We start from the raw sequence: 13210 nt of genomic DNA, 5'->3' as shown, positions 1-13210 counted from the left end.
AGTAGCTTTGTAATTAATATCCGCTTTTTTTAATCATCAGAAGAACCACAAAAGCTTAATGATCAAGGACACCTTCCTCAACCTTCACACAATTAACAACTTACTGACCTCACTAAAAATCAAACTCAAAACAGTAATTAAATTTAACGAACTAGACTGCAATGTAGATTGTTATGTAGGTAGGTGGGTGACAGCCAAGATGGAGGGTCAGGGAAGACTACAGTGGGCTGACGGCAAGGTGTACACAGGACAGTTCCACTGTAACTTACCTCACGGCTCCGGCAGACTGGAGACTCCTGGCGTGTCTGTGTACGAGGGACAGTGGAAGGACGGACTGCAAAATGGACTCGGATCCACCAAGTAAGTGCGGTCTGGTTTACTGCTCGAGTTTGATTACGCTTGGAATCCATTATAGTCCCTGAATAGTATACAAGGTTCTCTATTTGTAAAAAATGAGGTGCCGGAACTGTGACATATTTATTATGATTAGTACCTATTTATGCCATTCTGCGGCGTTCCCCCAAAAATCGAGCACTGGTAATAAATATGACAAATGTAGGCTATTTTTCATCCTGTCAACAGTTCTTTAGTGTGATTATTCACCCTGACTTGTTTTCAAGTGGCACCAAAATACCTGCTTAGAGAACTGTATATTAGTCAAACAAGATATAACAACATCCTAAAAGAAAACAATAATTATGAAAATTGAGGGTATCCAAACTGGTTTGTATTCTACTTTTTTTATGATTTGTCGTGAAAAATATTGTCTACTAAAAAAGGTCCTCAATAGTCCCTCAAGTAACATAAAATTATCAGTATGAACCTCAAACAAAGGATTTTTTCACTGTACACTAGGTATGAGAACGGGGATGTTTACGAAGGCTACTACAAGGACGGGCTGGCAAGCGGACATGGAGTACGCAAGAGTGGAAGCTTCAAGTCGAACACAGCCACGGTGTACGTGGGGGAGTGGGTCAACGGACTGAGACAAGGCTACGGCGTCATGGACGACATCTTCACTGGTACTGTAGATATCAACGTTTATGAAGCTATAAATATTTACAATTTACTCTTTGTACTTCAAATTCTGAGCTCATTTGACTCTAACGATTATTGTGAGGATGCAGGATTGAATTGAAAGAATCTGCTATGGCACAAGATAGAAAACTTTACAATACACTAATAAATTAAAACATTTCACCGTTATGGATAGATGTGTGTTTAGAAGACATTGTAAGTTAGCCTATTCTAATATGAACAGTTAATGAAAACTCAATGTTAACTGCTGAAGTAAAAATGTAGACAAAGACTAAAATATTCACAATGGCAATATATTGTAAGTTAAATGTAATTATAATGTTATCTTTGGCCGCACTTTCATCTATGTTAATACAATGTATCCGTGTTCAGGTGTGTTAATTGTTGTATTTTTGTGTGTGGAAGACGACAATGGGTTTAAATTATTTTATGAATCAACTATCAAGAGGTTTAAAAATAAAAGTGTTATTTTGAAACTAGTCTCCTGGGACTAAATTAGGATTGACGATGAAAGGTGTGTAAACCTTTGGTCTAAATGTATATTGGTCTAAATTTAACTTGGAGGTTTGGCAATGATAAATGAATTTGAATTTTTATGTTAAGTATTACGTTTTTTTATATCTTCTTAAAATCCTAATACATTCAGATTAGAGGTGTTGATGTGTCATAGGTCATAGGATGTTAAAAACTGATCATTTGTGTTTGCCAGGAGAGAAATACCTTGGCAATTGGGGCAACAATCTGAAGAACGGCAACGGACTTATCGTTACTCTAGAAGGCATTTACTATGAAGGAACATTCGTTCAAGATGTTCTTACGGTAAATATATAATAGAATATGTTAAGACTCAGAAACTGAGAGTATCCTTGATGAATAAAAAGTGTTCTGCAGATAAATTTAGTATTTAGTTTGAGCTCAGTTTTTAAAACATTTTATCCTTTAGGCTTTTTAACAGTGTTGTGTGTAAAAAGGAGCGCATCCAAAATCAATTTTAATCTACAAACCAACTGAAGTAGCCCGTTAAATGTTCATATTTATTTTTTTAAACAACAAATCCTGTAGGGTACCTGAAAAAGAAACAACTAGTAGAATAATCTCTTTCTAGTTAGTGTAACTGTATCAGACTGCTACGATTATTGATAAATAAGTTTTTTAAAGTTATTGTTTTATCCTTGAATCCAAACCATGAAACCAAGGTAAGTTGCTTTATGGCGCAAATTTCTTAATGTTGAAATAATTTTCAGTTGATAAATTATACAGTATGAATGTGTGAATTTATACAGAGATTAAACTTACTTCCTCATATATTTGTCATTCCTATGACTAAGCTAAAGACTTTTTCTAGGTACCTATGTTTAAAGCCAGTATTTATAGAGTGTTTCAATATTTTAATTGGTTTCTTGTTATTTCATCAATTTATAAGTATTGCATGTTGCCATTATAAAAAAAGAATAAAGCACACATTGTCAAATTCATGGTAAAATTAGGGTAAAACATTCAGGTTTTACAGCATACGCAAAAATAACCAGAACAAGTCATCATAACAGATCTGGGATTTTACAATAAGACAATAAACCTTGTATTTAAAATGATTTTTGTTGAATAAAGGTTCCCCTCTATTTTACACAAATGTGTTTTTATTTTGCTAAAATTTAAAACCGATTGCAGGGTCACGGTGTGATGGTGTTTGAAGACGGAACTCATTACGAAGGCGAACTGAGAGCGGCAGGCCAGTTCAGTGGGAAGGGAACTCTGACGTTCAACACCGGCGACACGTTCGAGGGAAGTCTGCACGGCACGTGGAACGAAGGGATCAAAATAAACGGAACACTGCACAAAAACTTGCCTACATCCACTCCTCAACAACACAAGAACAAACCCAGGTAATGCAAACATAACAGTTACAATTTGGTTGAGGATTGATTTGGATTACTTTTGTATATTATAAAGTTAAACTGCATTGAATAGGACTCACACTAAATATCTCGAGGTATGGAAATCTCTTATACTTATAGCTGATCTAATTATTTCACTCCAATAATAGATAATTGCTTAAGATACTTTGTGCCTCGTATACTTGTCTGTTTCTAGGCCTGTATGTTTCTCAACGTTTGTTGAAATCTGTGGGGGTAAATGCAAGTTTTCATATAATTTTTTAGATATAACTTTTTAGATAGTTGCCGTTTATGTAGCTTCTTGTAATTATTGATATAAAATTATATTTAAAAGGAGAATTGAAGTATTTATTCAGAACTCGAGGCAGCTCAACCTTTTAAATCAAGTCCCCAAACAATTCTGCGTTCCTTGTGTTAAAACCAAAACCAAATTCAAACCCCTTTAACTAATAAAACTAAACAGAAAAAGTTAACAGAAAAATCCTTTTAATCAAATCTTTCCTTCAAAAAACTACAAGGAGGACCTAACCCAAAGACAGAATCACCAATACTTACATATTTCTCTAGTCCACAAAAAACCCTGCTGGCCGAATGACCCCTTCCACAAACACACGTGGCCTGAAAACCTTTTCTTCCCACCATGTTACAAACAATGCAAAAACACTTAGCTTACAAGGTGTGACCTCTGACCAACTTAGCTTTCCTGCCATCAGGTATTATATTTTCTGTGATCCACAGTTCGTTCGGCAAGTTGTGTGTGCCGCCTCAGGGTAAGTGGAAGGCGATATTCCGGCAGTGCTGGTCTGCGCTGGGTGCGGTGGAGGGGAAGGGTGACACTCAGAGAGCGTGGGACAACATAGCCGTCGCCCTGACGTCACACCCGGCCAGTCAACATAGACATCACGAGTCACTGCAGACCATCCCTCAGTTTGGCCGCACCTCCCTGGACACACAGAGCTACCACAATGTGTGTGCCTACTTGAATCAGGTGAGACAACACGTTTCACATAAAGTAGGCCTACTGTTGATATTAGAAGTTTTTTAGTAGACATTTTCCATTAAAATTAGTAAAAGACAAGTTTTCACATTTCGGGTTCTGCTCAGGTAAGAAAATTGTGAGTCGGTGGCTCAGTCAGTAGCGTCGCGGACTTCGGGCCCAAGGCAGCGATGTTGTGGGTTCGGATCCTGGTCACTGCCACTAAAATATGTCAGTACAGTTCACCTTTGTACTGTACCGGCTCACTCCTTGCTTTGCTGTAAACGATCCACGCACGGGCGCTTAATCTATGTGGACGGGCAAATGCAAGGTTAAAAGAGGCCGCCAAGCTCTTAAAAAAAAAATTATATTTCAATCAGAAAAAAAACAAGTGTAAAAATTATCTAATCTTACTGCAGTTGTACAAGGTTTAGGTTAAATAATAGAGACCCAACTTCATTAAAACCATTACAAAAGCTATAGATAACAATTCGGTGTTAGATGATAAAAAGAAAGTGTTGTAACGTTGTTGTAAGTGGTAGGCACCTTTTAGTACAATACTATTCCAAGGTATTACCAACTGGGGGAGCGAGCTGGTCTAGTGGTTAGCTCGTGGGACTTCGGTTCCAGAGGTCCCGAGTTCAAATCCCGCCCAATCACCAATGGATTTTATCCATGTGATAATACCGCAACCCCTGGGTTTAGCCTGAAGTAATGTGAAAAACAAATCCGGGCTCGTGCCTAGCGTCCTAGGACAAAAAAAGGTATTACCAACAGAAAGTCTGTACTTTGTATCCTCAACGATGTGAATCTTAACTAAATTTAAATTTTACTCAAGAAATTAGAAATTGATATGCAAATGACTTGCTCAAGGAAAGAATTTCATGCAGTTGATACCATACAATTCTATTAATTCGATATTTCACCCCCAATAAAGGAACCGTACGGTACTATTTCCTTCTGAAGAAGCCAAATAAGCGAAATATCAAATTAGTTGTGTTGTGCACTTCAGCTATCACTGCCTAAAACTCTTTTCTTGTGCAAGTTAGTCGTGTATCCATTCCTTACTCAATATATTCCGATCCCAAGTGCTCTTTCCTCCAAAAACTAACCTTAAATTTTACTCCATCACTGTGGTTTAGGCTTTCGAGAGCACCCACCACCCGCTGGGGATTGCGTTGCGTGAGCTGACGGGAGCGTTCAATGCTACGTACGGAGGCCGCGTACATCTGCTGCTGCTCTCTCACGCTGTAGACGAGCTGCATTCTATAGCTGATAGACTGTATCAGCTGGTGCGACTGCTGTTCCCAGCTCTACCATTGCCCGGGAGAGATATGCAGCTGACGGACAATGAGAAGTCAGTGAATATACAAACCTATACTTGTATGATTATATATTTAGTAAAACATAAAGTGTTAAGTGAAATTTCTTCCATTACCCACACCACTAACACAGCTAAGGCACTAAACTGTGAAGTTTGAAATATAATAATTTTGTAAAACACCATAAAAAACAAATTTAGGTTTTTCTGAAATGGTGACAAATGAAACAAGTTTAGCCTATGTTGTGTAGGTTTAAGACCATTTTCAGGGATTGTGTCATAATTGTTGAATCAGGAACCAATAGTTTATTATATACATTAGCAAAGGAACATCCTCTTAACACTATGGTGTTGGTCTTGTAGGCCAAGGCCTTCAGTCTCTGAGATTGTGGGTTCAAATTCTGCCAATCACTAACCGCTTTATCCATGTGATAATGCCGTGACCCTCTAGGCCTAGCCTGAAGTAGTTTGTAAAACGGTTCCAGGCTAGAGCCTCGTGAAGGAAGCCTGTTGGTAACATTACGTAACATATTTTCAGCCTAGTGATCAGCTTGGCGGGTATCCTCCACCCCATCTTGTTGCCGAGGTTTCACTCTGCCCTGTTTGAGTTGTACGCCCTCTACAATAAGGCACAAGACGACTGCTATTGGAAACGTCTTATTAAGTGGAATAAACAGCCTAACTCCACGCTCTTGGCGTTCTTGGGAATTGACAGGTAATAAAGGTGGTTTTTCTGAGTAGTAACAGTGTATTCTTGATTATCAGACTTATCAGCCATAATAAGGTCGGATAACACAGAAAATAAGAAAGAAAAATCAATGTATAAAATGTTGTAAATTATGTTTAAAAATGTAAAAAATTTTAAAATATAGGTTTATCATATTAAACAGTAAAATCTTTAGAATGGTGTGTCTTGATAGACCTGTTACAGTTTACAGTAGTTGTACAATCGTACCACACAGAAATAGCATGCGATCTCAATGGGGAGAGTTGGTTAACAGAAAATCAAGACTCCTACTGTATCAGATTTTGTTTATATACTCTACGTATTTCCAAGTATATTATTACTTTTAGTAAATAATATCAAGCCCTAAAATCTAAGATCTATAATATGCTGGTGTGGGCAAATATCTCCTTAAAATAAAATGCATGGCCCTGGGAGTAAGTAGCCAGGTAACATCTATATAGCCTTGTAAATCAATCTTTGGTATTTTAAAACTTTTATTTTGGCTTCAATAAAGTTGTTTACAAGAACAATTGTGTGAGTCTTGAATTTGAGGTGGGCGGCCTATTTTAACCTTGCATTTGCCCATTTACAGCCTGTGCAAAGAATGTATGAGCTAAAGCAAGAGATGAGAAATAACTGGATTTGCGTAATATTTTAAGTAGTACCTCTGGTAGCTCAAGACATCACTGCCGTGGTTTCTCTACCCATTTTTCTACCAACTAAGCTGTCACCTCACTGAATTTCCCAATAGGCTCTTGATGACTCAATGGTTGTGATAGGCCTACTTAAAAGGTCTTAGAAAAAAGAGTTAACATGGAAAACACATAATATAACTGTCATTGTTTCTTTTTTATTTTTTTGGCTGATAAGTTAAAAGATATTGTGAAGATTGTTTTTGAAACTATGACTTGACTGATTACAATATCAATATATACTGCCCGTAAAGGAAGTTCTGGTTTGGTGCTGATGAGAATCAGCAAGTGTGGGCGGAACATCGCTTCAGTACAGCTGTGGAGACTCTTCAGCAGCTGAAGACCACCTTCTGTCCTCTAGAGAAACTCATGGTCATACAGAGCACCTTCAAGCAGATGACTGAGGTAAGTGTCAAGCTGTTAAAAGATCCAAAGAAATACCTGTTGAATAAATAAATTATTTTGCAAAAAATTCAAATTCTACATATTTGGTGTAAAATAGGTCTTCGTTAAATTATGTTTGCTTTAATTCTGATAAAGTTGTTGCAGACTTTTGGTTTGCAGTTAGTTTTTTGTTATGGTAAGCTTAGGTGAGGGATTATTGCGGATATCCTACATGATAAGTACATTAAAACGATTTTATGATGTTTTGGTATCTGCAATCTGATCCTGTCCTGAATTGTTGTTGTACTAATCATAACAGCATTAGTACATAAACATGGCCAAAGCTGGGAAATCACAAATGAAAACTACTCAGATAACTATATTAGTGAAAACAAGAAACAAAAAATCTTCAAATAAAACACCAATTAGAACAAATGGTGGTTTCCAGATCCCAAAAATTTGTGGAAACTTGGATTTTTTAAATCAAGATGGAAAACGTCTTTAATTATCAGTCAATGGTTTCAAAGACTATAAGTCTGATTTCTTCAATCAACAGACATCTAAAAAACTCATTACAGAATAAAAGTTATGGCAATTTTGTGGTGGATAGTTTGAACAGCAGGCTTTACAAAAGTACTTGAAAGTACAAATAAAAACATGAAAAATATTATTTTAGGCCCTGCAGCATTTAACTAAAGAAGAAGCTAGTAGTGCAGAAAACTCTTTGTTTCATTTTTTATATGTATTTTCAACTATTATTATTATTGTCAGTAAGGTAAGCCTGGTGTTCAAAATATCCACAAGATCCTCAAAATCTGGTCTAATGCCGTCTTTACCAAATGATGTCAATACTGTTTTGGCTATTCAATATTTGTCATAGTTGTCTCCTTGACTACATTTTCACAAAAGATTACATCAACCCTAAAATCCTCTGTATTTACCCTGAAATCCTCTGTATTTAGGTGGTTAGATCAGAGTTAGGACCCAACTACCTGTGGACAATGGACGAGCTGTTCCCTGTGTTTGTGTTTGTGGTGGTCAGAGCTTGCATATCTCAGCTGGGTTCGGAGATTCACTTTGTCGAGGACTTCATGGAACCTCGTCTAGCTAACGGTGAACTTGGGATTATGATAACAACTTTAAAAGTAAGTAAAAACTCACATTTTTTTGAGGTCAGTGACAGTTTTATAACTTTTTTCACCCAAGAATTTGAACGCTGAGCTCCAGTGACTAGTAATTTATTTGACAAATTTTTATAATTTTTTTCTTAAATTTTGTGAACAGTATAATCATAATTCGTATAAAACTGTTTAGATGTGAGGTCAAACTCACAATGATTCTACCCTTTCTCTGGCGATTTCATAATTGGCTAATTTCCTCTGGCAAGGTTAAGGGATAGAGTTTGGAACTTTTGGCTGGAAAACTATATAAAAATTAAAAGATTTATTGTCCTGTGCTTAAAACTGTTATATTTAATAGACAAAATTCACTTATGTGTTTTCCAGCTTTTTATAAACATTGCATCTCTCTGAATTAAACAACCCGTGTAAAAAAACTCATACAAGTCATGTAGTTTAATGCTATGCGTCTTTTCCAGGCAGGTTACCACTTGATTCTTCAAGAAAAGACGACGATTGGGAGCTAACTGTGATAAAATATCAGTGATTCAGTATTCTTACTTTCGTTAGAACTTTTAGTACCTTAAAGTATTTGTTTTTGTTAAAAGTGTGTGCAATCAAGACTAATTCTTATGACATATCACATTAATGTTGATCAATACTAGGTTAATCGATGAGTATATTTTAGACTAGTGTTTTAGTATTTGAAATCGGATATTCCTCTATTTTTGTAATTTGTTCCTTGTTGAGAAGTTGTTTTCGACGGGTACTTTTGAAAATATTTTTGTGACGTGTACACTATACTCACGCAATCATATCTGATCATTCAAAAGGATGCTTCGTCGTTCAGTCAATACGCAGACCAACAAACCACTGGGATCTTAGCCGTATTTTTCCAACGAGAAGTTTCAAAAAACACCTAAGTGACCTAGGAGCTGCGATTTATATTTTGAAATTTTAGTTTTAAAAGTTTTATTTGTGATCTCAATGTATGTTTTCTTACACAGATTGATTGTAGCAACAAATACAATAGAATTGGCAATAAATACATTTTTCAAGATGTACAAAACTGTTATAGATAGTACAAAATGTGTTGCAGTTTTATTGAACACTGTTATGTTATAATTTTGTATTATATTATCTTTCATAAGTCCAAACCTTACATTGTTATATTATTTATTTACATTTTAAATTTTATTATTAACTACGTAAATAGGAGTTAAATCAAACTCACCATTTCCTTTATCTTCGTGAAAACTAATTGACTCATGTAACCTAATTCTCCTCTCTACCCTTACGAGATGGAAGTGGTTATTGCAGTTTTGACCAATGCTCTGTTTTAGTGTCAACTGCTTGCAGCATAATTTTATACTCACTGTTAATATTTTATTAATCACATAATTGTGGCACAATATTAGTATTTAAGTTATTTTTAAACTTAGTTGTAGCCATTTTTAAGCAAACCCCCAATACGTATAATTGTCCCTCTGGAGTAAGTAATAATACTCTTGTTTTAAATTGTCAAGGGCCAAAAAACCAAAGACAATTCCTATACAAAAACTATTCATTTTCAACTTTGGGATAGTTGACTTAACGGAAAAACTAGAGAAGCTTAACTTGTAGCTGTGATTTTGATTTTACATAATATTAATTGATAATTTTACCCTTACTGATTCTACTCATCTCTATTTCTAATAATTTCTATTTTGTTATTGCATTGAACCAAAGAGTATTTTTTTAAGTTGTGTATTATTTACCTGTTAGTTTGCTAACCATAAGCACAAATGATTGTTATCATTATGTTATTTGTTGTGTTATTTAGATGGAACTCCCATAGTTTTTTTGTTTATGCATAATGTAGTCTCGTGGATTAGGTGCCTCACCGTCTGGTAGCAGCTACACTTTGTTTACATGTCCTTTTTGTATAAAAGTATCATTTCGTAGCTACTTTTTGGAATTTTTTTATAAGATTGTCTTCAATAATGTTCAAAGTCAATGGGGTCACTGATTTTAACTAATGTGATTTTTAAATGGTTTAAGGTTTTATGGTGAAGTTGTAAGAGGTGGCTGCTATCAAAACGGTAGACCTTTTTCACATAACCATATAATGTAGTTGTAGTTAACTTTGTTCATCACCAAAATATGGATACTCATTTACTGTTTATCTCACCCTAGATTGATAAGGCAGTCTAGAAGACTTCATAAACCAATTTCCCCAAACCTTTTGCTCGTTTTAGTTGTTCGCTAATGTGAGCAAAGTCAGAGCGAAGCCTGTTAGTGGAGGTTACATATTTGTCTGCTGTAGTGTTTGTGCCAGACAAGTCTATTTATTAAAGCTTTTTTATTAAATGCCATAGAGTATGCTCGTTATAGTTTACTGTACTGTCAGATTTGCCCTTCCTTATTCAGCCAAATCATATTTTTTACCTGTGAATCAAGTTTTACATGGCAAAAATCTGCTTGTCCTTTAGTTTCTGGTTGGAATGTAAACTAATACAAAATATCTACCCTAGTTCAGTCGAGTAGGGCTGTCTGAGCTAAGTGTATGTATTGCACAGTATTTCACAAACACGTTTTTTTATGAATAGTCAAATTGTTTGGCTAAGGGTCTACAGTAGACCCTCGCTCATCCGGACTAATGTGGCGGACGTCCGGTCCGGATTACGAAAAATCCGGACTATCGAGAGTCGAGCAAATACACAGTACTGTATATAGCCGTTTTTTTCAATTTTGTTCCAGGTCCACAGTAATGATAGCCGGGCATATGCACTTCCACCGGTAATAATTTTTACGCCACACTACATTATTTTGATGAACTTTCCACGCAAGGATTTAGTCCAGAAAACAGCTGTTTGCCGCCAGCTTATTCAAATGGGGTTTCATTGCGTAATACTGTTCTGCAATGAGTTTTACCGGACACCAATCAGCTGATTATACTGTATTTTCGTGGCAATTAGTAGTTATAAACAAAAACATATATGACTAGTGTTTATTAGTCCTTTAGTTGGTGGAAATATATAAGGATTTGTACGGATTTAGTAGTATGCCGTAAACTATCGTACGTAACTCGTCCAAAATGTGTGTACCGGACTCGTATGGTTATCCCGTACTCGACTTCGTCTCGCACGGGAACGACCACACTCGTCCGGTAAACACTTATTTTCAGGACTAGTAACGTAATATACTATATCGGCCAAATTTTTTTGTAGGTCCACAGTAATGGTAGCCATGGCAAATGCACTTCCACTGGTAATCAACCATATAAGTTTTTTAATGTTGGCTTTGAATAATTTTTACTGCCGTGTTATCCGATTTTTTTCATTATTTGAGGTAGTCTCGGTCCCGTTTCGCTCGGATAATCTGACTTCTACTGTACTGTGCCGCTAAAAAAATCACAATTGCCGATCCGGACTACCGGGAGTCCGGACAAGGCCGATCCGGATGAGCAAGTGTCTACTGTATTTACAAACTGGCTGCACTAGGGCGAGACTTCGGAAACCGCAGGTGCACTCTGTGGAAAATACAACCATATTCTTACACAGTATTGATGCAAAGTGATTTTTCAGATTTTTTGTTACTCTTAACAAACCGTAATTATTACCATAATTTATCTCTATCTCTAGTTCACATTTATGACTAATTAAAATTATTCATCGAACAGAATAAAAGTATTTGAACCTATTTACAATTTTTTTTTTAAGTAGTCTCACTCAGACAAGATCTTTCTTTGCATTACCTAAACCTTACATAACCTTATTTCAGAGCCTTACTAATCTAGGGTGTGGCACAAATGTTAAGGTTTTATTATATTACCTAAAATAATCAAATGACTAGGCATAGTTGGATTAGTATTTTTTAAGAGACTAAAAGTTTTATTCAGATGTATAATTTGCAATAAGTAAAACATGAATGTAACTACACTGCCAAATTGACGATATACAAAGAAAAAATAGTTTTCCTGCAATAAGTACCTACTTACTAATTTAAAATTTCAGTCAAATATATGGACACACAGTGAGAGCATAATATAATTTCAATCAACATAATATTTTAGTACTGAAACTTACTTACTCTTTCCAATACTTACAAACTGCCCCATATAAGTGTTAAAAATACTCTGACCTTTAAATGGCCAAAGAGTACAAGTGCATACATAATTTTTGAGATATTAGAGAACTATTTACATTTGTGATTGTTTAAATATTAAATTTATTTAAATTAATAGTATGTAAATATGTCTGTGATTCTAAAGCACAATATGAATGTAATATCCTTAGTATTAAGTAATATTGTTTATTTTTAATAATGACTGTTATATTGAACTTCCATTATCAGTGTATGTTGAAAATAGTACATTCCATTTTCTTCCTTTAGATGTACCAAATCTTATAGTTAAGAAATAGTTGTAATATGTTTTTGTTTTATTAATAACATATCAAAAGATTTAATGGTGTTAAACGTATTAAAGTAAAATTGTTAGTACTTTGTTAGTTTGTTTCATTCCAAGATACAAACATTTTTTGCAACAGACTCAAATCAAGGATAAAAAAAACACTATTATTTTACCATATTAGTTGAACCAACTCAAATTATTTGTTACCAAAATTGTTCTCAATTAAAATTTGTTTATTGAATTATTTTAAAACAGGTTACTGAAGAAGCTCTTTTAGTTTTCATTTTTTTTCTTACAGTCAGTTATTACATAATAATACTTTTATATGTTTCTTTAGTACCTCTGATTACATTTATAATGTATGTATTTTTAATTTGAAAATTTGTCCATTTGTTTGTTTAATTTATAATTTTAATGCCTGGTGAAAACAAATGCTGACAATTGTCCACATTAAGTATCTTTTCCAACGTATATTTCCCCTCTTGAATCAAAAATGGCTCTTCTTAAATAAAGTTAATTAAAATTTCAAAGTACATAGGCCCCCTACCACATTTTGTATTAAGTTCTTCTTCTTCCAAAACTATTTGCATGACTAATTCAACCAATCTGAATGTTTCAATATGTGTCTTGTTTGTGTAGTCTTTTTTGATCTTTGAAACATAAAGT

At 35.0% G+C, this 13210-nt stretch overlaps 1 protein-coding gene across 1 annotated transcript in view; it reads left to right on the top strand.

The window, feature by feature from the left end:
* LOC128999741 (alsin) overlaps positions 1–11072 on the top strand; it is a 39740-nt gene extending 28668 nt beyond the window's left edge. Inside the window, exons 12-21 of the mRNA XM_054426400.1 lie at positions 180–360; positions 856–1022; positions 1748–1857; positions 2707–2921; positions 3672–3921; positions 5052–5266; positions 5769–5945; positions 6904–7054; positions 7996–8178; positions 8631–11072. Of these exons, the coding sequence (XP_054282375.1) occupies positions 180–360; positions 856–1022; positions 1748–1857; positions 2707–2921; positions 3672–3921; positions 5052–5266; positions 5769–5945; positions 6904–7054; positions 7996–8178; positions 8631–8678 (1697 nt within the window). The 3' untranslated portion in view covers positions 8679–11072. The remainder of the gene's footprint in view (positions 1–179; positions 361–855; positions 1023–1747; positions 1858–2706; positions 2922–3671; positions 3922–5051; positions 5267–5768; positions 5946–6903; positions 7055–7995; positions 8179–8630) is intronic.
* Positions 11073–13210: the final 2138 nt, after the last annotated feature.

This window comes from Macrosteles quadrilineatus, unplaced genomic scaffold (genome assembly GCF_028750875.1).
Source record: "Macrosteles quadrilineatus isolate MER2022 unplaced genomic scaffold, UCM_ALF_1.0 Scaffold_8__2_contigs__length_117827958, whole genome shotgun sequence".
NCBI classification, from domain to species: Eukaryota; Metazoa; Arthropoda; class Insecta; order Hemiptera; family Cicadellidae; genus Macrosteles; species Macrosteles quadrilineatus.
Note: the sequence above shows the minus strand (reverse complement) of the source record. Positions and strands in the feature narration are given on the sequence as shown.